This window comes from Pan paniscus, chromosome 8 (assembly GCF_029289425.2).
Source record: "Pan paniscus chromosome 8, NHGRI_mPanPan1-v2.0_pri, whole genome shotgun sequence".
NCBI classification, from domain to species: Eukaryota; Metazoa; Chordata; class Mammalia; order Primates; family Hominidae; genus Pan; species Pan paniscus.
The window spans coordinates 85,831,412-85,854,677 of NC_073257.2; the positions used below are offsets into that span (position 1 = coordinate 85,831,412).

At 49.1% G+C, this 23,266-nt stretch overlaps 2 protein-coding genes and 1 long non-coding RNA gene across 6 annotated transcripts in view; 1 reads left to right on the forward strand and 2 right to left on the reverse strand.

The window, feature by feature from the left end:
- The window catches only part of SYNPO2L (synaptopodin 2 like), an 11,379-nt gene extending 10,877 nt beyond the window's left edge, over positions 1–502 (reverse strand). The window contains exon 1 of the mRNA XM_003815999.5: positions 280–502. Coding sequence (XP_003816047.2) covers positions 280–384 — 105 coding nt within the window. The 5' untranslated portion in view covers positions 385–502. The remainder of the gene's footprint in view (positions 1–279) is intronic.
- The window catches only part of LOC134731136 (uncharacterized), a 19,599-nt gene extending 1,888 nt beyond the window's left edge, over positions 1–17,711 (forward strand). The window contains exons 2-3 of the long non-coding RNA XR_010113258.1: positions 11,266–11,900; positions 17,664–17,711. This is a non-coding gene — a long non-coding RNA (uncharacterized LOC134731136). The remainder of the gene's footprint in view (positions 1–11,265; positions 11,901–17,663) is intronic.
- Positions 17,367–23,240, reverse strand: AGAP5 (ArfGAP with GTPase domain, ankyrin repeat and PH domain 5). Of its 4 annotated transcripts, none has more exons than XM_055093022.2 (4): positions 22,634–23,240; positions 19,813–19,864; positions 19,418–19,541; positions 17,367–19,165 (listed from the first exon to the last, which is right to left on the reverse strand). In XM_055093022.2, exons 2-4 carry the CDS (start codon positions 19,833–19,835, stop codon positions 17,690–17,692), a joined length of 1,623 nt encoding a protein of 540 aa, XP_054948997.1. In that variant the 5' UTR covers positions 19,836–19,864; positions 22,634–23,240; the 3' UTR covers positions 17,367–17,689. The 4 variants fall into 4 exon arrangements, with proteins under 4 accessions (XP_054948997.1, XP_063463817.1, XP_054948996.1 ...); XM_063607747.1 differs by having other exon boundaries at positions 22,517–23,240; XM_055093021.2 differs by lacking the exon at positions 22,634–23,240 and having other exon boundaries at positions 19,813–22,419.
- Between the last annotated feature and the right edge of the window lie 26 nt (positions 23,241–23,266).

Sequence of the window (23,266 nt, forward strand, 5' to 3'; positions counted from 1 at the left end):
CCTCTGATACCACAGTGCTGCAGGGAACTGAAGCAGAGCCTTTCCTTTTCCTCTGCTCCCTGGAAACCACGAATTCTCTTTTCTAATAGACCCCCACAGGAAGCCTGTGGTCAGACGCTACTCCCACTATGAGACTTGAGCATACTTCCCTGCCCACCACCCACCCCATCTTCACAGCCTCCCACCCCCCCAACCCCCGCCATATGCCACCACACATCTCTTCCCAGGATCCCTTGGGTTCCCTTTCCCTGAAGCCTCATTTCAGGGGCTCTCCCTTACCTTAGACACCTGTAACGGTTTCCTCTGCTCGGCCCCCCCATGAAGTCGGAAGCCCCAGGGGGCTCCCCCTGATAGTGTGACCAGCACCTCCTCCTCAGCACCCATCGCTCAGCTTGGCCTATGGCCCCCGGAGTTTGAACAGTGTCCCCGGGAGAGAAGTTGAGGTGCTCGAACCCCGTCTGGGCTTCCTGTCCGGCTGTCCTGCTCCTGCTGCCCCAGGCCTCCCCCCCACACCACACACCACAGGCAGGCAACTTGGCCCTGGGATCATTACAGTCCAGCACACGTGTCCCGTCAATCGCAGATGTGCTCAAAATAGATGCCGCTTGTACTCCCCTCCCTCCCCCTTCTGTGTTACTCCTAGAGCTAATTATAGTACAAACTTCTGCCCTCCATGTTCCCAATTCTCCTGCATGGGCCTTTTATTCAGGACTCAGAATACAAACTCTCTGGGCTCTATAACCAATGTACACCCTTTCAGGAACTGTGCCTTCTCTAATAGGACCATGGGCTAATCTCAACTGCTTTCCTCCAAAGACCCTTTCAAAGTGGCAGCAGCAGGGGCTTCAATTCCATAGCTGGCAAAGAATGGCTGGGCTTGCTCCAAGATCCCAGGAAAGAATGCACTCTCGCTATATAAATTTATCTGTTAATTAATAAATGGTGGGCCAGGCATGGTGGCTCACGCCTGTAATCCTAGCACTTTGGGAGGCCAAGGTGGGTGGATTGCTTGAGTCCAGGAATTTGAGACCAGCCTGGGCAACATCGTGAGATGGCCCCCCATCTCTATTTTCTTATTATTAAAAAAAGTTAAAAAAAAAAAACAAAAAACTATAGGCTGGGCACGGTGGCTCACGCCTGTAAACCCAGCACTTTGGGACCAAGGTGGGCGGATCACGAGGTCAGGAGATTGAGACCATCCTGGCTAACACGATGAAACCCCGTCTCTACTACAAAAACAAAAAATTAGCTGGGCTTGGTGGCAGACGCCTGTAGTCCCAGCTACTCTGGAGGCTGAGGCAGGAGAATGGTGTGAACCCGGGAGGCAGAGCTTGTGGTGAGCCGAGGTCGTGCCACTGCACTCCAGCCTGGGTGACAGAGCGAGACTCCGTCTCAAAAAAAAAAAAAACAAACAAACAAACAAAAAACTATAAAAAAATAAATTACCTATTGCAATACATACGTGGTCATGGAAAGGTGTGTAGGTGTGCGTAAACATACCAACCCATGTTAATACAATCTCTACTTGTCTCTAGGTTTCCATTACGAGAACGTCTCTGTTACAAGGCATAACATTATGGTGCTATAACTGTGATTATCAAAGGCTACAGAGTTTCATAAAATAGCTGCCCACCTAGTGTATGCTAAATACCGTTTGCCTTGGCATATGCCTCTATGTCCTAGAAACACTTGGGCTGGGTGCAGTGGCTCATACCTATAATCCCAGCACTTTGAGAGGCTGAGGCAGGTGGATCGCTTGAGCCCAGGAGTTCAAGACCAGCCTGGATAACATGGTGAGACCCTGTTTCTACAAAAAATACAAAAAAATTTAGCCAGGCCTGCCTGGTCACATGCTCCTATAGTCACAGCTACTTGGGATATTGACGTGGGAGGGTTGCTTGAGCCCTGGAGGTCGAAGCTGCAGTGAGTCGTGATCCTGCCACTGCACTCTAGCCTGGGTGACAGAGTGAGACCCTGTCTCCAAAAAAAAAAAAAAAAAAGAAAGAAAAAGGGGAGAAAACATTGGAGGCAACAGAGGGAGACCTGATCTCCAAAAAGAAAATAGTTGGGATTTTGGGGTCAGAAGAATTGAACTTGGGTTCTTTTTTTTGAGATGGAGTCTCGCCCTGTCGCCCAGGCTGGAGTGCAATGGAGATCTTGGCTCACTGCCACCTCTGCTTCCCAGGTTCAAACAATTCTCCTGCCTCAGCCCCCTGAGTAGCTGGGACTACAGGCATGTGCCACCACACTTAGTTAGCTTTTTGTATTTTTAGTAGAGACGGGGTTTCGCCATGTTGGCCAGGCTGGTCTCAAACTCCTGACCTCGTGATCCACCCATCTCGGCTTCCCAAAGTGCTGGGATTACAGGTGAAAGCCACTGCGCCCGGCCCCCCCGCCTTTTTTTTTTTAGACCGAGTTTCGCTCTTGTTGCCCAGGCTGGAGTGCAATGGCGTGGTCTCAGCTTACTGCTACCTCCACCTCCCAGGTTCAAGCGATTCTCCCGTCTCAGCCTCCCAAGTAGCTGACACTACAGGCACCTGCCACCATGCCCGGCTAATTTTTGTATTTTTAGTAGAGACGGGGTTTCACCATGTTGGCCAGGCTGGTCTCGAACTCCTGACCTCAGGTGATCCGCCCACCTCGGCCTCCCAAAGTGCTGGGATTACAGGCATGAGCCACCGTACCCAGCTTGAATTTGGGTTCCTCAATAACTTACTAGCTGTGTGACCTCAGGCAGGGCAGTCACTTGGCCTCACCAGTAAAAAGAGGATTTAGGCCAGGCTCGGTGGCTCACGCCTGTAATCCCAGCACATTGGGAGGCCAAGGTGGGTGGATCACCTGAGGTCAGGAGTTCAAGACCAGCCTGATCAACATGGAGAAACCCCGTCTCTATTAAAAATACAAAAATTAGCCGGGCATGGTGGCGGGTGCCTGTAGTGTCAGCTACTTGGGAGGCTGAGACGGGAGAATCGCTTGAACCTGGGAGGTGAAGGTAGCAGTAAGCTGAGACCACGCCATTGCACTCCAGCCTGGGCAACAAGAGCGAAACTCTGTCTCAAAAAAAAAAAAAAAAAGAGGATCTAAATATCTATTCATTCACTATTCAAACATTTATTGAGTGTTAGCTACATGTCAGCCATTGTGCTATACCAATGGATTTCAGTTAACCCTCAGTACATATTAAAATCACCTAGAAAACATTTACAGCTACTGAGTCCCTAAAAAAAAGACAGCATATCAGCATATAGGATTAAATGATGATGCAATGAAGTTTTACACACACACACACACACACACACACACACACATATCCAGGTCTCATCCTTAGGGACAGATTTTATTGGTCTGGTACCTGGTAGTGGCATTTTAAAAAGCACCACAAGGCCGAGTGCAGTGGCTCACGCCTGTAATCCTAGCACTTTGGGAGGCTAAGGCAGGTGGATCACCTGAGGTCAGGAGTTTGAGACCAACCTGGCCAACATGGTGAAACTCCATCTCTACTCAAAATACAAAAATTAGCCAGACATGGTGGCGCATGCCTGTAATCCCAGCTACTTGGGAGGCTGAGGCAGAAGAATCGCTTGAACGCGTGAGGGAGAGGTTGCAGTGAGCCGAGATCACACCACTGCACTCCAGCCTGGGCAACAAGAGCGAAACTCTGTCTCAAAAATAAAAATAAAAAGCACCACAGATGATTCTAATATGCAACCGAGGTTGAGAACCACTGAGTGCAGATACAGAAACCAATAAATTGCAACACATTAGTCTCTATCCTCAAGAAACTATGGTACCGAGCTGGGCATGGTGGCTCAGGCCTGTAATCCCAGCACTTTGGGAAGCCAAGGCAGGCATATCACTTGAGGCCAGGAGTTTGAGACCAGCCTGGCCAACATGGTAAGACCCTGTCTCTACTAAAAATACAAAAATTAGTCAGGTGCGGTGGCTCACGTCTGTAATCCCAGCACTTTTGGAGGCTGAGGCGGGTGGATCACGAGATCTGGAGATCGAGACCATCCTGGTGAAACCCCCTCTCTACTAAAAATACAAAAAATTAGCTGGGTGTGGTGGCAGGTGCCTGTAGTCCCAGCTACTCAGGAGGCTGAGGCAGGAGAATTGTTTGAACCCAGGAGGCGGAGGTTGCAGTGAGCCGAGACCATGCCACTGCTCTCCTGCCTGGGCAACAGAGTGAGACTCCGTCTTTAAAAAAAAAAAAAAAAGGCCGGGTGTGGTGGCTCACGCCTGTAATCCCAGTACTTTGGGAGGCTGAGGCAGGCAGATCACGAGGTCAGGAGATCAAGACCTTTCTGGCTAACACAGTTAAACCCCGTCTCTACTAAAAATACAAAAAAAATTAAAAAAATTAGCCAGGCGTGGTGGTGGGCACCTGTAGTCCCATCTACTCGGAAGGCTGAGGCAGGAGAATGGCGTAAACCTGGGAGGCAGAGCTTGCAGTGACCTGAGATCATGCCACTGCACTCCAGCCTGGGCAACAGAGCGAGACTCCATCTCAAAAAAAAAAAAAAAAAAAAAAATCAACAGCGGCTTCTAGGATGATTGAGCAGTGACTCAGTCTCTCCTTGACCAGATTCTGTAACTGTCCAGCAGAAATGCTTATCTGATCTCTGTGAGAACAGGAAGCAGCTCAGTGGGGGCCTTCCTTGCTAAATTCTTCATCAAGCTGGTCTGTTATCTGCCCTGAGTCCTGCAAGAACATCTCAAGAAAAATACCAAAAACATGCCAGACAAATGAGGGTCCTTCTTTAGTGTATTCTTGAAGCACTGAGGTGCCTGAAAGTTATATATAGTTTCTGGGGAAACAGTTTTTTAGGAAATGTAGCACAGATAATAACTATTCTTCCAGAAGAGCCCCTTCCTGACGTGAAAGATCTTAGCGTGAGAGAGAAGCATCTGATTCATCATGGGGACCTATCCAACCAGCAGCAGAGACCCCAGTGCCAGTGTCCACCTCAGCAGAGGAGACGCGGGGGACATGCAAAGTGTTTCTGTTGAGAAATACTTCACCTAGGGTGACTATAGTTAGCAGCAATGTATTGTATATTTCAAAGTAGCTAGAAGGCTAGGGGCAGTATCCCATGCCTATAATCTCAGCATTTTGGGAGGCCCAGGCAGGCAGATAGATTACTTGAGGTCAGGAGTTCGAGACCAGCCTAGATAACTTGGTGAAACTCCGTCTGTACTAAAAATACGAAAAATAAAAAATAAAAAATTAGCCAGGTGTGGTGGCCTGCGCTTGTAGTCCAAGCTACTTGGGAGGCTGAGGCAGGAGAATTGCTTGAACATGGAAGGCAGAGGTTGCAGTGAACTGAGATCACGCCACTGCCCTCCAGCCTGGGTGACAGGGCAAGACTCTCTCTCAAAACAAAAACAAAAAGAAAAAACAAAGTAGCTAGAAGAGGGGACTTGAAATGTACCCAACACATAGTAATACCAAATATTCAAGGTGATGGACACCACAAACACCCTGATTGATCACCACACATTCTGTGCATGTAAGAAATGCTCAAATGTACTCCATAAATATGTAAAATGTTTTATATCAACAAGAAAATACTTTGCCTAGTGTTTCCATCCAAATGGGAATAAATCCAGGGCTCGATGTACATATTTCACCCATGAGGGCATGGGTCCCTGAAGCCCCTTGGCCCTGCCTGGCCTGGAATGGCAATGAGCAGGCCGTCTTGCCAGCTGAGACATGAAGCCCAGGCTGGGCCTCTGTGCCAGGTCACACCCCTCTCAGGATGTGCTAGCGCCTGCCTCAGGTTGGTTTCCAAAGCCTCATCCAGTAAAACCAGGTCTCTTAAAGCAATTCCTCCAACAAAAGGGAATTCTCTGCCTACTTCAGAGTTTTTTAAAGTGTGGGTGGTAGCATGCTAGAACTGAAAGATTTCAGAGTCAGAAGAAACGGTTCTTATTCTAACTCTACCTTCCACCTCTTGGTTCCCTCATCTTTAGAATGGGAATCTGTTGGGGTGATGAGACCCAACACCAGGTCGCGGGGGCGGCAAGTCCAGCGGAGTCAAAGGAATGAGAAAGAGACAGTTTGAGAGAGAAAATGGGAGCAGGGCGCCATCGCGAGTGTGGAGGCTGCGAAGGCCCCGAGTTCTGGGAGCCCACGCTATTTATTGGTGATCTAACAAAGAAACAGGTGGTGAGGATGTGGAGGTTGAAAGGAAACGGTGTATCAAGTGAATGAGAAACATATGGCTACTTGAGAGAATGGGAATGCTATAAGCAAGGAGCCAGCAAATTTAGCAAGCCCTGCCTCAGCTTCTCTCCCAACACGCAGCTTTTCTCCCAACAGGAATCATACAAAACTCAGAGGCTAGTGAAAGGTTAAAGCAGGTGGTCCACACCAGCTGCAGAGTCAAAAACAAAATACGTGTCTGCTGCCATTTAGAAAGAGGACACAAACTCAGGCAAGACTGTTTTTCACACGATGACCCATGAGTGGCGCCTGGCTGGGCCTCCCCACACATAGCTGCTGACCTCTGAATACAACAAACACTTCGGGACCAGGTGCAGTGGTTCACGCCTGTAATCCCAGCACTTTGGGAGGCCAAGAGGAATGGATCACTTTGAGACCAGCCTGGCCAACATGGCGAAACCCCGTCTCTGCTAAAAATACAAAAATTAGTCGGGCATGGTGGTGGGTGCCTGTAATCCCAGCCACTCAGGAGGCTGAGGCATGAGAATCACTTGAACCGAGGAGGCAGAGGTTACAGTGAGCCGAGATCGCACCACTACACTCCAGCCTGGGTGCCAGAGCAAGACTCCATTTCAAATAAAAATAAAAATAAAAATAAAAATAAAAATGCTTTAGGGGACTCGGATGAAATTGAAAATGCCCTTTTTGACTTTGAACAGACTTGGTGACTTGTTAAGAAATCTTTGAAGCTTTAAAGTTATGGTAAAAATAAAAATCCATCTTCCTTTTCCTGCATAAGTTATTCAGAATAGGCTGTTTTGACAAGAAAGGCTCCCCAGATTTCCAGAGGGAAGGGTCCAAGCTGCCAGTGTTCACCCAGCACCAGGACTCATGCCCTGCCCCCAGGAGACCTCCCCAGGTCTGCACCCCTCAACTCCGTGCTGACTTGGTAGAGCAGGAGACCAGGGTTCCTGAGGGGCCAAGGCCTCCCCGCAGGTCCTCGCCTGCCTACTAACATCCACCTCCAATGGACCCAGTCTGCCCCAGATCCCCCCAGCCCAGGTAGAAAGGAGCCCCAGGTCCTCACTGGCTCCCTCGGTGGCCTTCTTGGTGCGGTGGGCCAGGCCTTCGGCAGCCAGCTTCCCCAGGCCTCCCAACATCGTGTGGCAGCAGACAGTGGTGAACTAGGAGGCTGAGGACTGGCCCAACATGCTTTTATAGCTGTCTCTGGTGCCTATCTAGGCTCTGGGGCAACAAGCCCTCGCCCCAGCCCAGTAGGAGGCTGGACAGGTGAGTCAGCGAGGGTGGCAGCAGGAAGGGGCTGGGCAGAGCCACCCTGGCACTGGGGTGGCAGCATCCCCTGACAGCATGAAGCTTCTGTAACCCTGTCCTAGGGACCCAGGGAGCAGGGCTGGACAGGAGAGATCTGGACATGCCTCTTCCTTGAGGCAGAGGGCCTGAGTGCCAGCCCCCCTGAGACCAAAGCTTCCCAAGCCTGGGTACTGATATGTACCTGGAGACAAGGCCTAGGATTCCAAGCCTGCTGCTCAAGGTCCCCAGTGTGGCCTAGTAAGAGGTTTGGGGGTTCTATGGGCCTGGAGACCTAGGCAGTCCTTTGGGTCATGAACACAAGTGGAGTGAGGGTGACTGCCCTCCCCATTCCTGGAGACCCTGGCTCTGCAGAGCAGTTTGCGGCCTCCATGGGACAGGGTGGGGTGTTCAGGGTGGTGCCTTGCCCGAGTCAGAGGGGGGCACAGCACTGGGCAGAAGCGTAGTCACCAGGCGTCGCTCAGCTGATGCTCACTCACCCAAGAGTGTCTGTGAGGTCAGCGGTGCCCTCCTATCCCCTGGCAGTCCTGGAGGAGTAGACAGAGGCCTCCACCACCACTCAGGGAGATGCTTCTGGCCTTAGCTAGAATCCCCTAGAAAGCAGCTTCCCCGGCTCCTGGTGCATCGCATGAGGAGTGGCAGGGCTGCTCCCTAGTTACTCATGATGGACAGACATGCCTCAAGCCACCTGCCACATGCTGCTTCCCTTAGTCACCAGCCCAACCTGAGCCTCCGTTTCCTCATCTGTAAAATGGGGATAGCGTGCCTTCCTGGCTGTGTCACTAATCGTCCCTGAGACAAAGCATGCAAGCTCCTGATAAACACCTGTTCCCTCCACTCATCACTGAGGTGCCCTTTGGCAGTGAGCTCTGACCAACCGGTAGGGTGTGCCAAGGAGTGACTGGGACGTGAGGCTGCCTTGGAGCCAGAGGGCTGGGGAATGTTACTTCCGCTGGCCAGGAGCCAAGGAGAGGTCTTCCCATGCTCCTACTTCTGGGGTGCAGGCCTGTGGCAGGGGTCTGAGGCTCTCTCCCCAATGCAGGCTCCTGGAGCTGCTCTCCTGGGTGTGTTGGGGCCTGATTAGTTTACTGGACTGTGGGCCCTCCCAGCCTGGGACTCGGGAGCTGAGACCCTCTTGCATTCCTGCATGGTGTTTGCGGGCTCCAGGGCTACGGCCAGTCCCCCTAGGGTGGACAGTGGGTATCGTGGGCAGCAGGACCTCTGGGTCTCAAGACTACAGCCCCACACATGCCATTGCTATCTCCTTTGGGCAGGGGTGAATTGGGGCTTAAACAATTTAGAGGGGCCCTCTTTATGAAAAAGAATACAATAATCTGAATCTTGCACATTTTTCATTTATATACGTATAAACTTCTGGACCCAGAAGGGGCTGTGAAAGTCGGGGGCCTGGAGCTCAGGCGGGTCCAGATGACCCTGTCCTACTTTTGTAACAGCCAGAGTCCAGGATGTTTTGCCCAGGGCATTGGGCTGGCACTGCAGAGGCCTGGGGGTTGGGGGGACACCTGGGACATGGCTGGTGGGAATTGTTCTAGGAAACCTCAGGGATTCTCCCTGGACCTGTCAAAGCCCCTTCCCTGTTTCTTCTGAGGCTGTGTGTTCCCCACTCGCACAAGGGTCCTTTCTATGCCTGTTCCACTGATAAATGTCATCTGCCTGCTCTAGAATGGCTTCCAGACCCCACAGACCCCCTCCTCATGAGCTCCCACCCTTGGGTACTCTCCACCAGTCCCCGCTTTCAGGAGCTCACCAGACCCAGACAGCCTGTTGTCAGAGCTCAGCCACACAGCAGGACCCTGGCCCACTGCCCAGCCCAGAGCCAGGCCCACCACAGCCTCTGGGGACAACTGCCCTTCCCCCCACCCCCTCCACATGGTCCCCTGCCCATGAGACCCTGCCCTGCTAATTTAATGCACTGCCTTGGTGTGAGCACTGTGATTCTAATGACAACATACCATGGCCTTCTGGGCAAGGCTGGGTCCAGACACAGATCCCAAATGCCTGCTGGGGAGAAGGCAAGAGGCCCGGGGAGGCCCAGGACCAGACATGGGTCCCAGGTCCTGGTGCCCTCCCTCTTGGCCTTCCAGCTGCTGCTGCTGTGACCAGATTCCCGTCCACCCAGCCCAGTCCATGGGCCCCAGCAAGCCATCTGTGTCCCACAGAGGGCAGACCCCTAAGAGTGGGACCCCTTTCTAGCCAAAGAACATGAGATAGCCCCAAATCCTCCTAAACATGATGGATCCTGGTCTTAGGGGCTGGGCTCAGGTGACTCCTGCAGGGAACTTCACCTGCCTGGATGAGGTCAAGTGTGAATCAGGTGGGGCCTGCCCTCCACCACCCCATCATGGAAGAGGTCCAGCCCACAGTAGGCCCAAGAGGGCCGCCCTTGGACCTAGGGACCCAAGTCAGCATATCCTGAGTCAGAAGGTCAAGTCCAGCCTCCCCTCAGGCAGGGAGAATCTGGCTTTGACAGGAGCAGATAAATTCTCAAGATGGAATTTGCCCAACAAACTAGTTTGGCAAGGGACTAGCTGGCTGAATCATTGAGTCAAGGACAGCCAACGTTTCCAATAGCAATTTGCCAACTTAGAAATGACCAATTCTGGAAAACAATTTGTTTATTTGAAATACTTAAATACTTAGGCTGTCTCATGTCTGAAGCATGATGATGCCTTGCGTGATTTAAAGGACAGACGTCATGAATGCCAAGAGTTTTGTGGCGGTCCATCCTGCCAGTGTCTTCTCCCACTTTTGCTCTGTGGATTTGAGCTCACAGTTTGTGCTGTGCCCACCACCTGCCCACCCTAATGAGACTCCTGGAGACTTGGCTGGCCAGTCACCAGAGGAAGAGGGGCCCAGCAGCATGCCAGCATTCACTCACCTGTGGGTATCAGTCAGGCTCCTGGTGGAAGCCAGAGGACATATTCGAATGGGTATTTGAGGAAAGGGGCTGTTCACAGAAGTGTGGACAGAGTTAAGAGAACCAGTAAGAGATGAGGAATGTCCTGGACCAGCAAGAGTGGGAGCTGTTATCTCCCTGGGTCTAGGAAAGGTGTCCACAGATCCCAAAGAGAGCTGTGGCTGTAGAGGAGGATCATCAGGAGCTGCAGCCATCAGTAGAAAGATGTGGCCACTGCCAAACCAGCAAGGAAGAATCTGAGCAAATAGCCACCTCTCCTCTCTCTCTCCCACCTCCTATGACATCCTCCACTGTTTGAATTCCACTAGGGCCAGACAGTGAGGCACCCTGGTGATGCAGTCCAAGAGGGAGTGGGCAGAGAGGAGCCAGTGGGTATGGAGGGGAAACAGAGAAACAGAATTCCAGCTCACTCTGTGGGATTTCTGGGTCTGATAGAAACATGGCATTATTATTATTATTATTATTATTATTATTATTATTATTTTGAGATGGAGTTTCGCTCTTGTTCCCCAGGCTGAAGTGCAGTAGCATGATCTCGGCTCACTGCAACTTCTGCCTCCCGCCTTCAAGAGATCCTCCTGCCTCAGCCTCCCGAGTAGCTGGGATTACCGGCACATGCCACCATGCCTTGCTAAATTTTGTATTTTTGGTAGAGGTGAGGTTTCACCATGTTGACCAGGCTGGTCTTGAACTCCTGACCTCAGGTGATCCGCCTGCCTCGGCCTCCCAAAGGGCTGGGATTACAGGCATGAGCCACTGTGCCCAGCCTGCAGCAGTTAAATTTTACAGTGTCCCTTTTCTCCTTCTGGAAACTATATGGAACAACAACAAGACTGAGGAGGAGGAGAAGGAGGAGGAGGAAAAAGCCCATCATCAACACACACATCAAACTCAACTTCAGAGAAATTAGGAAGCTGGGAAGCCACGTAAACCAAAAGCAGGAGACACCAGCAGAACCAACGCAGGAAGCCAGGGAAGTGCAGAAGAACAGGGCATGGGGGGCAACCCAGAGGGGAATCTTCACTGTTGCCAGCAACACACACTCCCAGCAGGAGAGGACTCTCAGAGTGAGAACGCAGAGCTGGAGAAGTGAAGAAGGAGCAGGTGGTGCCTGGGGAAGTCCAGGGGTGTGGGATCTGAGAGCACCCCTTCCCAAGAGAGGCAGGAACACTTGGGAAGGCAGGGCTGAGTCCCTGGAGGCTGTATCCGGGAAAGGAGGATGACAGTAGAATCTTCCTGAAGCCGAGTGGGTTCTGAGAGGCAGAGGGGCAGTGGTACAGAGGTGAGGCTGACACTTCTGTGCAGAAAGGGCAGGCTCCTGAGGAAGGGAGCCCCGAATGCTCTCCACTAGATTCCCAGGGAGCCCCACTCCCTCCACAGGGACCTTGCGCTGACATCTGGGAAATGCCATTCATACTGGAACCTCCGACACACTGCCATGAATGTGAGGGTTTCGTGACTGATGGGGTAGGTTTCTCTCTTCCAACTTAATAGTATAATTTCCATTTATTCCTCCCCCAGCCTCCCTGAACATTCACCTCTTAGATAGCCACAGTACGGTGATCAGAACCAGGAAGTCCACATTCTCATATTTAACTATATTAAAATTATTTCACAAAATAACCAATTTTATTAATTTAATTAAATACATTTAACTAATGTTTAAATATATTTAAATAATTTAACTAATTTAAAATGAACATATTCGCTAAACAAAAGACCTTATTGGAGTTTCACCACTTTTTCCACTAATGTCCTTTTTCTGTTCCCAAATTCCACCCAGGATCACGCTGCATTTAGTTATTTCTTAGTCTCTCGCCGTTTTGTAGGACTGCAATAACAGTTCCTCAATCTTTCCTTATCTTTCATAACCGTGACATCTTGAACCAGTACTGATCAGTATTTGTGAAATGTTCCTCGATTTGGGATTATCTGATGTATTTCCATGATTGGACTGAAGTTACGAACTTTTGGCAATTACGGCACAAAAATGATGTGGAATCCTTCCCAGTGCATTCCATCAGAGTTATGGCATTGATAGTGCTTCTTACTGATGATGTTGAACTTGTTCATTTGATTCAGGTTTCTGCTGGGTTTCTCCATTGTAAAGTTACTATCTTTCCCCCTCATAGGGGGAAAGATCTTAGGAGAAATACATGGAGACTATGGAAATTTTGTATTTTCTCAAACTTTAAAATTTTTTTTCAGGCCAGGCGCAGTGGCTCACGCCTGTAATCCTAGCACTTTGGGAAGCCAAGGTGGGTGGATCACCTGAGGTCAGGAGTTCAAAACCAGCTTGATCAACATGGAGAAACCCCATACCTACTAAAAATACAAAATTAGCCAGGCATGGTGGTGCATGCCTGTAATCCCAGCTACTCAGGAGGCTGAGGAAAGAGAATCGCTTGAACCCGGGAGGAGAGGCTGCAGTGAGCTGAGATCGTGCCATTGCACTCCAGCCTGGATAACAAGAGCAAAAGTCCATCACACACACACACACACACACAAAAAAAAAAAAAAGGCCAGGCGCAATGGCTCACACCTGTAATCCCAGCACTTTGGGAGGCCAAGGTGGGTGGATCACCTGAGGTCAGGAGTTGGAGACCAGCCTGACCAACATGGAGAAACCCCATCTATACTAAAATAAAATACAAAATTAGCTGGGCATGGTGGTGCATGCCTGTAATCCCAGCTACTCAGGAGGCTGAGGCAGTAGAATTGCTTGAACACGGGAGGTGGAGGTTGCCGTGAGCCAAGATCCTGCCATTGCACTCCAGCCTGGCCAACAAAAGCAAACCTCCATCTCAAAAAAAAAAAAAAACAAAAAACACCTATTTTGACAGCCGGGCATGGTGGCTCACACCTGTAATCCCAGCACTTTGGGAGGCCAAGGCAGGCGGATCACCTGAAGTCAGGAGTTCAAGACCAGCCTGGCGAACATGGTGAAACCCCGTCTCTACTAAACATACAAAAATTAGTTGGGCATGGTGGCATGTGCCTGTAAGTTCCAGCTACTTGGGAGGCTGAGGCAGGAGAATCTCTTGAACCCAGAAGGCAGAGGTTGCAGTGAGCCGAGACGGCGCCATTGCACTCCAGCCTGGGCAATAGAGTGAGGGATCTCAAAAAATTATAATAAAAAAATAATAATTCTATTTTGAATTGTGGTAAAATATACATAAAATTTACTACCTTAACCACTTCTAAGTGGCAGTTGGAACAGGGGTCAAGGAGAGCCCTTGGGTTGGGTAATGTAGAGTATATTCACATTGCCATGCAACCAATCTCCGGAACTTTTTCATCTGACAAAACCAAAACTCTATATCCACTAAGCAACTTCCCATTTTCTCCCTTCCCCATGTCCCTGGCAACCCCCGTTCTACTTTCTGTTTCTATTAGTTTGCTTACTCAGTCTGGACGCTTCACATAAGTGAAGGAACACCGTATTTGTCTTTTTCTAACTGGCTTATTTCACTTAGCATAATGTCCTCAATGTTCATCCATGTTGTAGCATGTGTTAGAATTTCCTTCCTTTTTAAGGCTGAAGAATATTTTATTGTATGTATGTACCACATTTTATCAATTCATCTGCCTATGGACAATTAGGCTGCATCCATCTTTTGACAAGTGTGAATACCACTGCTATAAATATCAGTGTACAAATATTTCTATGAGACCTTGCTTTCAATTATTTTGGCTATATACCCAGAAGTGATATTGCTGGATCATTTGGTAATTCTATTTTTAATTTTTTGAGAAACTGCCTGTCCTGTGCTGAGCAGGTCTATATAAACCTACCCGCAAAGGCCAAGGAACCTGAGATACCAAAGAAAGAGGCTGACAAATCCAGTTTCTCAGAAAGAAACATTTAATAGGCGTTTATGAACAGAAGCCAAGTCAGGGATGGCACCAAGATAAGATGGTGGATCCCTGTGCCATTACCCCCACCTCCCTGACCCAGGGCTTATATAGCATAGGGAAAGGGTAATGCAGGCTTCAGTAGGGATGTGTATGGCCAGACACAGTGGCTCACGCCTGTAATCCCAGCTCTTTGGGAGGCTAAGGTGGGCGGATCACCTGAGGTCAGGAGTTCCAGACCAGCCTGGCCAATATGGTAAAACCTCGTCTCTACTAAAAATACAAAAATTAGCCAGGCGTGGTGGCAGGCGCCTGTAATCCCAGTTACTCGGGAAGCTGAGGCAGGAGAATCACTTGAACCCAGGAGGTGAAGTTTGCAGTGAGCTGAGATTGTGCCACTGCAGTCCAACCTGGGAGACAGAGTGAGACTCAGTCTCAAAAAATAAAAAATATATTTTTTAAAAAGATAAAATAGAAATCATAGATGAATTCTTGGAACTGGGATTAATCAGAACATGGCAGATTAGCATCCAAGATGGAATTGCTTTATTCTCATCCAAGGTTTCCCTCATTCTTCACTCTCCCCATGCTGGTCACCTTGCTGTTTGTTCCTCAAACACATATGAAATGCGTTTCTGTCTTGGCAGTCATCCTGCTACCTGTAATGTCAGCACTGCTTTCTGTTGTCCCTTCAGTCAGGTCACTGTTCAAATAGCTCTCTAGACAGGCTCTTCCTTATCATTCTACTTAAAATAGCCCCCAATCACTCTGTGTCCCTTTAGCCTGCTTCCTCTTCCTGCTATTTCATACTACCTGAAAAAATACTTGAACTTCCTAGAACATAAGCTCATAAAAGCAAGAACTGTGCTCCACCTCTCCTCTCCTCTACCCCAGCACTCAGAAGAGCAACAGAGTCAGCATCCAGTGAGTGTTCATGAATCAAGTCACTGCTTGGCAGAATTCAGCACTGGGACCACAGCCTCACCTATCTTCAACTCTTTCTCCTTCTGCTTTTACTTCTCCCACTCTAGTAGCCACTCTTCTGGGGGCTTGTCCCTTAAATGATTAGTCCTTACTGACCTATTTTCTGTCCACTTTATCTGTTTTTGAGAGAGGGTCTCACTCTGTTGCCCAGGCTGGAGTGCAGTGGCATGAATATGGGTCACTGCAGCCTCCACCACCTGGGCTCAAGTGATCTTCCTGCCTCAGCCTGCCATGCCATGTAACTTGGGCCACAGGCATGTGCCACCATGTCCAGCTAATTTCTTGATTTTTTTTTTTGGTAGAAATGCGTCTCACTTTATTGCCCAGTCTGGTCTTGAACTCCTACACTCGAGCAGTCCTCTCAACTTGGCCTCCCAAAGTGCTGGGACTACAGGCATGAGATACTGTACCTGGTCTTATTTTTTCTTTTCTTAAGATACAGGGTCTCACCATCTGGCCCAGGCTGGACTCAAACTGCTGAGCTCAAGTAATTCCCCCACCTCAGCCTCCGAAGTAGCTAGGACTAAAGGCATGAAACCACCATGCTTGGCTTGTCCAATTTCATTCTACACACTTTCTCGGTATTTAAACAGCTGCTGTTGCTCTTCATTCTGTAGCTCTACATCAGATTCATGCTCTAGTCCTATATATCCAAATGATGACTAGAGGCTGCCGGCTCTGCTCTTTCAAAGGCACAATGAGCGTAGCCCGTCTACAAAACTCTCCCTTTTCCAATCCAGCTTTCCCTCCTGCATCACCTATCTCTCTACATCTGGAACCATCAGCAGCTGCCTTCATAAGGCACCTCGGTCTGGCATTCGGAAAACCACCCTGTCTTGCCAGAGCCTCTTGGTCTTGGGTAGCAAAAGCTGTATGCAATCTAAATCAAGCTTTCAATCATGAGAAATCACATTCCTTCTTTTCCCTTTGTAATATACTCATGTGGTTTTTTTTTTTTCCTTTCTCAATAAGCAAATTGTACCACCATCTTATTCTGAGATGCTCCTTTTTAAAAGCTGTAGATCACATTAATGGAAGTGTTTACTGCTGGGAATATTTTCCATGTGCAATGATCTGTAACCCTCTTTTTCTTTTTTTTTGAGACCGAGTCTCGCTCTGTTGCCCAGGCCGGAGTGCAGTGGCACAATCTCTGCTCACTGCAAGCTTTGCCTCCTGAGTTCATGCCATTCTCCTGCCTCAGCCTCCCAAGTAGCTGGGACTACAGGTGCCCGCCATCACGCCCAGCTAATTTTTTTTTTTTGAGAAGGAGTCTCTCTTGGTCACCCAGGCTGGAGTGCAGTGGTGCAATCTCAGCTCATTGCAAGCTCCGCCTCCTGGGTTCACGCCATTCTCCTGCCTCAGCCTCCCGAGTAGCTGGGACTACAGGTGCCCGCCACCACACCTGGCTAATTTTTTTTTTTTTGTATTTTTAGCAGAGATGGGGTTTCACCATGTTAGCCAGGATGGTCTTGATCTCCTGACCTCGTGATCCGCCTGCCTCGGCCTCCCAAAGTGCTGGGATTACAGGTGTGAGCCACCACGCCCGGCCATGCCCAGCTAATTTTTTGTATTTTTTAGTAGAGATGGGGTTTCATGATGTTAGCCAGGATGGTCTTGATCTCCTGACCTGGTGATCAGTCCGCCTAGGCCTCCCAAAGTGCTAGGATTACAGGTGTGAGCCACTGCGCCCAGCCGAACTGTAACTCTCTTATCTCAACTAGCTGACATTATTACTTCACATCCAGTTCAATTTATAAATTAAGAGAGGTGCCATGGGCCAGGCACGGTGGCTCACGCCTGTAATCCCAACACTTTGGGAGGCCGAGGCAGGTGGATCATGAGGTCAGGAGTTCGAGACCATCCTGGCTAACATGGTGAAACCACGTCTCTACTAAAAATACAAAAAATTAGCCAGGTGTGGTGGCAGGCACCTGTAGTCCCAGCTACCTGAGAGGCTGAGGCAGGAGAATGGTGTGAATCCGGGAGGCAGAGCTTGCAGTGAGCAGATATCACGCCACTGCACTCCAGCTGGGGCAACAGAGCAAAACATCGTCCAAAAAAAAATAAAAATAAAAATGAAAAAGAGGTGCCATGTGTACAAAAATCAATGCATATTTATTAACTTTTTTTCAAATATATTTTCACACATTTTATCTAAATACATAATACAGAAGCCTGTGTGACTTGGGCAATGTGGCCAGGAGGGCCTGAGACTAACACATCCACCTTGGCAAAAGGACATAAAATATGTCTTATGGTCAGAAAAATCAACATTTTGTGTATTTACTTAGTTTACGAAAAGTACTGAAAATGCTATTACTAGCTGAATTTGTGATTTCCTTTTGAAATTCTGAGTTATCCTTACTTTTCCCATTTTGTTTTTGCACCAAGGAGACTGCAGTCAAATAAAACAGATACTACACGCACTCGTCGGGGCAGCCGTACTGCAGAAGCACGTTGATGCACTCCTGGCTGGAGGCCTGCCGGGCGTAGGTCAGCGCTGTGTTCCCATGGGCATCTCGGGCCATGACGTCCACCCCGTACCAAATCAGGAGCTGCGCCAGGACCACATTCCCCTTGCGGCAGGCCAGATGGAGCGCCGTGCAGCCATCTCCCTCCCCACAGGTCTCGTTCACCTCCTCACGGGAGCCATGTGCCAGCAGCAGGATGGCTGTCTGCAGGTCCTCATCAGCGGTGGCCCGCAGCAGGTGCTGGCCCAGGGACAGATCAGTGCAGGGTAGTGGGGCCAGAAAGAGCTTCTCCTCATATTTGGAACGGATCCACCGTTCCTTCTCTTCCCTCGTGGACTTTACTGAGGGTTTTGTCCGCCCCTGGCTGCTCCCTTCCCAGATGCTGTTGGCTAGGTCATTGCCAATAGATGACATAACCTTCCTGAGCTCAACTGGCCAGTCATCCAGCTCCAGAGATCGCACACGGGAAAGGCAGGTGCCAAGACTGCGGTGGATTCCTGAGCATTCAATACACATGAGGACTCCCAAGTTCAAACTGGCCCACTTAGGATTCTGGGTCTCACAGTCCACACAGTGGGAGTTCCCACGCATGTTTTGGATTGACTGCAGGGCCATGGCCTCACTCTGGCTGGTCAGCTGGGAGTTGCTTTTACTGCTCTCGCATGACTGCAGGCTGGCCAGGATCTGGCTCTGGATGGCTTGGACCCATGCATCCCGCTCCTCATACGTCGTGGCTTCAAAGTGCCACGTTTGGCCAGTGGCAGACACAATCATAAAGTTGTTGGTGCTTTTCTTCTTTAGGTGTTTCTTTTTATTGGCATGAGGAGAGGGGGGCGGGTTGAGCTTGGGGCTGGTGGTGCTGGAGATACTGGGGCTGAAGCATATGGAGTCACCCAGCCCGGTGTCCATGTCCTTGGATAGGCCATTGCTTTTAGAGCTGGAGATGGGTGCGCAGGCCGATGTGGCTAGGGATGGCCACTTTCCTGGGACTTTGATGGTAGATGTCCGAAGGTCAATCTCTTTTTTATGAATATTCTTCATATAATCACCTAAGCTTGAATAATAGGTGAGCATGCCATTGGAACACAGGGTGACATATTTCTTTTTCCATGTCTTCAGCCATTTCCCACTTCGCTTTAAGAGCATGCCCTGTTTAATGGGGATGGCTCTACCGCTCCCGATGGTGTCAGCGTGATTCTCCGGGGCTTTCCTCTCTTTGTCTGGGTCACTCCCTTTCTCAGACGTAAACAGGTTGGACCAGCGCATGGACCGCTTGCAAACGGGCGTGGGTGTGTTGGCAGTGGGAGGAACACTGAACTGAAGGTCCTCCTGGCTGGTGCTGGGAGTCGATGGAATGGAGGAGGAATAGTTATTTAAACTCCCACCTCCATTTCTTTTCTTCGTAATGTGCACAGTGGAAACCTGTGTGGAACAGAAGGAGGAATGGCTTCAAAAATTGGGTAGTAGCTTGCAGGGTCCTATAGACAGCTCACAATTACCTTTTAAAAAGATACATTTTCTGGGCCAGGCATGGTGGCTCACACCTGTAATCCCATCACTTTGGGAGGCCAAGGTGGGTGGATCACGAGGTCAGGAGTTCAAGACCATCCTGGCCAACATGGTGAAACCCTGTCTTTACAAAAAAAAAAAAAAGAAAAAAGAAAAAAAAATTACCTGGGCATGGTGGCACACGCCTGTAATTCCAGTTACTCGGGAGGCTGAGGCAGGAGAATTGCTTGAACAGGGACCTGGGAGGCAGAGCCTGCAGTGAGCCAAGATCGCGCGATTGCACTCCAGCCTGGGCTACAGAAAGAGAGTCCACCAAAAAAAAAAAAAAAAAAAAAAAAGATACATTTTCTGTTGTTTGGATAGTATATTTACTCATACTAGCTCACTAACTAAACAGAGCTGCAGATCAGTTCTTACTCCAGCACATTCTTTTTACAACACTTAAGATGACTAAATGCAACATGAAATGGGGAAGATTTAAAAAAAGATGGCTTTGACTTCAGCATGAAACAGATACAAGTGTACGATGAAAATACAACCTCAATAAAAGTGCCACTTACCGCAAATGAGTGTAACTGTTCATCAGGTTTGCTCAAAGATCTATCTGCATCTCTATAAAATAAGAAAGCACATTACTTCAAAAACTGTTAATATCTTGGTATAATATTTGTTTAGTAAAATACTTCCTCCTGTGTGCTTTGGTGTTTACTTTCCCAGAGCAGTTTTTACGAATTCTTCTCCTGGATCCTGACTTGCAGAGGGTTTCCTGACTTCTTCTTTCTCAGCACATCATGGCCTGTACCGTGAAGCCTTTTGTATGATAACCAGTCAGAAATGCCCATGAGTATTGACTCTCCCTAACAGCCCATGGCAATAAACCAAACATATTTTCACTCTTCTAACCACACATTGAAACACAAGAATGTTCTACAAAGCAGTAGTAGTAAACTTTAATAAATGTAAATGTGATTCAGATTTCCTAGCTTCCTTTCTCTTTAGTTCTCTGTAGTATACTCTCATGATGTATTTATGTATTTTCTGTTGTCTGAATGACAAACTCATCTGCCTTTTTAAGAGGCCAGTCTTTGAGGAACTTTAAACTTTGTAAAACTAATGCATTGTGCCTGTGTATAAACCAGTGGTTCTCCAAATGTGCTCTGTGGACCTCTCGGGATCCCGAAGACCCCTTCCAGAAGGCCTAAGAGGTCATAACTGTTCTTTTTTTTTTTTGAGACCAAGTTTTACTCTTGTTGCCCAGGCTGGAGTGCAATGGTGTGATCTCGGCTCACCACAACCTCTGCCTCCCGGGTTCAAGAGATTCTCCTGCCTCAGCCTCCCAAGTGGCTGGGATTACAGGCATGTACCACCATGCCCAGCTAATTTTGTAGAGTGAGGCTCAAAACAACTGAGGGAAGGTAAATCTCAATTCTACTAATAGGTCTACACAATATTAGCACTTTTTAAAAAGCCTGTAACATTAGCATGTGAGATGGATATGTCTATAGTGCTTCAAGTAGTTTTCATCTCTGAAATAATTTTAAAATCACAGAATTTAAAGTTACATGCTGGAAAGGACCAATGACCTTATGTGACATTTAATTCAACACTCGTTTTACAGATCAGGGAAACAGACCTTAAAACTGACTTGCCCAAGGTCCCACCAAATAGGAGCAGTTTCTCGTCCTAAACTCAAATTAAGCAGTGGCTCTCAAACTTTGCTGCACATTAAAATCGCCTGAGAAGCTTTAATATCTGCCTCATCTTCAACATGAGGCATTTTAATTTAATTAGTATTGGGTATGGCTTTGGGCATCAAGGTTCTTGGTAAACGTTTCCCAGGTGATTTCAATCAGCAGCAAAGTTTGGAATGATTGAGCTGGGGTGAAAATCAGAATCTTCTGGGATGCTTTTCTTCACAGAAAGATGCCTCACATCCATCCCGATTTTCCTAAAAGGCTTCTCAGTGCCTAGAGACAGAGGGAAAGTGGAGATGGGAAGATACATGTGTTTGCAGACTTGTATTTTGAAAAAACCCTTGCATAAGTGATCTCAGCGAGTTCCACCTATCCCACTGACAACAGTGCACTACTGATTCATGATAAAACATTTTTCAAAATATCTTCTTGAAGCCAATTTGCCCTATTAATTTGTTCAATAACTTTATTTCACCAATAGTGAATACACCAAATGATTATTTCTCAAACTTGCTGGTGGCAAATTAAAACTTACTATACTCTCAAAAGTAGACTTCTAAAAAGTAGAATAATGAGGAAAAAAGCACGAAATTTGTTTCAGCAAAATTAATCTTCAAAGCTGCTTTTGAATTATATGCTAACATATCAAAATCTTTGGAACTCAGAAGAAGCCAGGGACTCTAGTCAAAGTAATTTTTGTGTATGTGTGCTCAAAGATTTAAGAGACTTGGCTGACTACAGACATTTAGTGATTACTCAATAGGTCCCAAAGCTCAGGACTTGAGACAGAGTTTGAGTCCAGTTTTTGTTCGAAACACAATTTCCTCTCAACTATTGTTAAAAGGGAGGGAGGAAAGTGACATTATTATGAGTGTAAACTTGCCACTTTTTTTTTTTTTTTTAATTGATCATTCTTGGGTGTTTCTCGCAGAGGGGGATCTGGCAGGGTCATAGGACAATAGTGGAGGGAAGGTCAGCAGATAAACAAGTGAACAAAGGTCTCTGGTTTTCCTAGGCAGAGGACCCTGCGGCCTTCCGCAGTTTTTGTGTCCCTGGGTACTTGAGATTAGGGAGTGGTGACGACTCTTAACGAGCATGCTGCCTTCAAGCATCTGTTTAACAAAGCACATCTTGCACCACCCTTAATCCATTCAACCCTGAGTGGACACAGCACATGTTTCAGAGAGCACAGGGTTGGGGACAAGGTCACAGATCAACATGATCCCAAGGCAGAAGAATTTTTCTTAGTACAGAACAAAATGAAAAGCCTCCCATGTCTACCTCTTTCTACACAGACACGGCAACCATCCGATTTCTCAATCTTTTCGCCACCTTTCCCCCTTCTTTCTATTCCACAAAACCGCCATTGTCATCATGGCCCGTTCTCAATGAGCTGTTGGGTACACCTCCCAGACGGGGTGGTGGCCCGGCAGAGGGGCTCCTCACTTCCCAGTAGGGGCGGCCGGGCAGAGGTGCCCCTCACCTCCCGGATGGGGCGGCTGGCCTGGCGGGGGGCTGACCCCCACCTCCCTCCCGGACGGGGTGGCTGCCGGGCGGAGACGCTCCTCACTTCCCAGATGGGGTGGCAGCCGGGCGGTGGGGCTCCTCGCTTCTCAGACGGGGCGGTTGCCAGGTGGAAGGTCTCCTCACTTCTCAGACGGGGCGGCCGGGCAGAGACGCTCCTCACCTCCCAGACGGGGTCGCGGCCTGGCCGAGGCGTTCCTCACATCCCAGACGGGGCAGCGGGGCAGAGGTGCTCCCCACATCTCAGACGATGGGCGGCCGGGCAGAGACGCTCCTCACTTCCTAGATGGGATGGCGGCCGGGAAGAGGCGCTCCTCACTTCCCAGGTGGGATGGCGGCTGGGCAGAGACGCTCCTCACTTTCCAGACTGGGCAGCCAGGCAGAGGGGCTCCTCACATCCCAGATGATGGGCGGCCAGGCAGAGACGCTCCTCACTTCCCAGACGGGGTGGCGGCCGGGCAGAGGCTGCAATCTCCGCACTTTGCGGGGGCCAAGGCAGGCGGCTGGGAGGTGGAGGCCGTAGCGAGCTGAGATCACGCCACTGCACTCCAGCCTGGGCACCATTGAGCACTGAGTTAACGAGACTCCGTCTGCAATCCCGGCACCTTGGGAGGCCGAGGCTGGCGGATCACTCGCGGCTAGGAGCTGGAGACCAGTCCGGCCAACACAGTGAAACCCCGTCCCCACCAAAAAAACGCGAAAACCAGTCAGGCGTGGCGGCGCGCGCCTGCAATCGCAGGCACTCGGCAGGCTGGGGCAGGAGAATCAGGCAGGGAGGCTGCAGCGAGCCGAGATG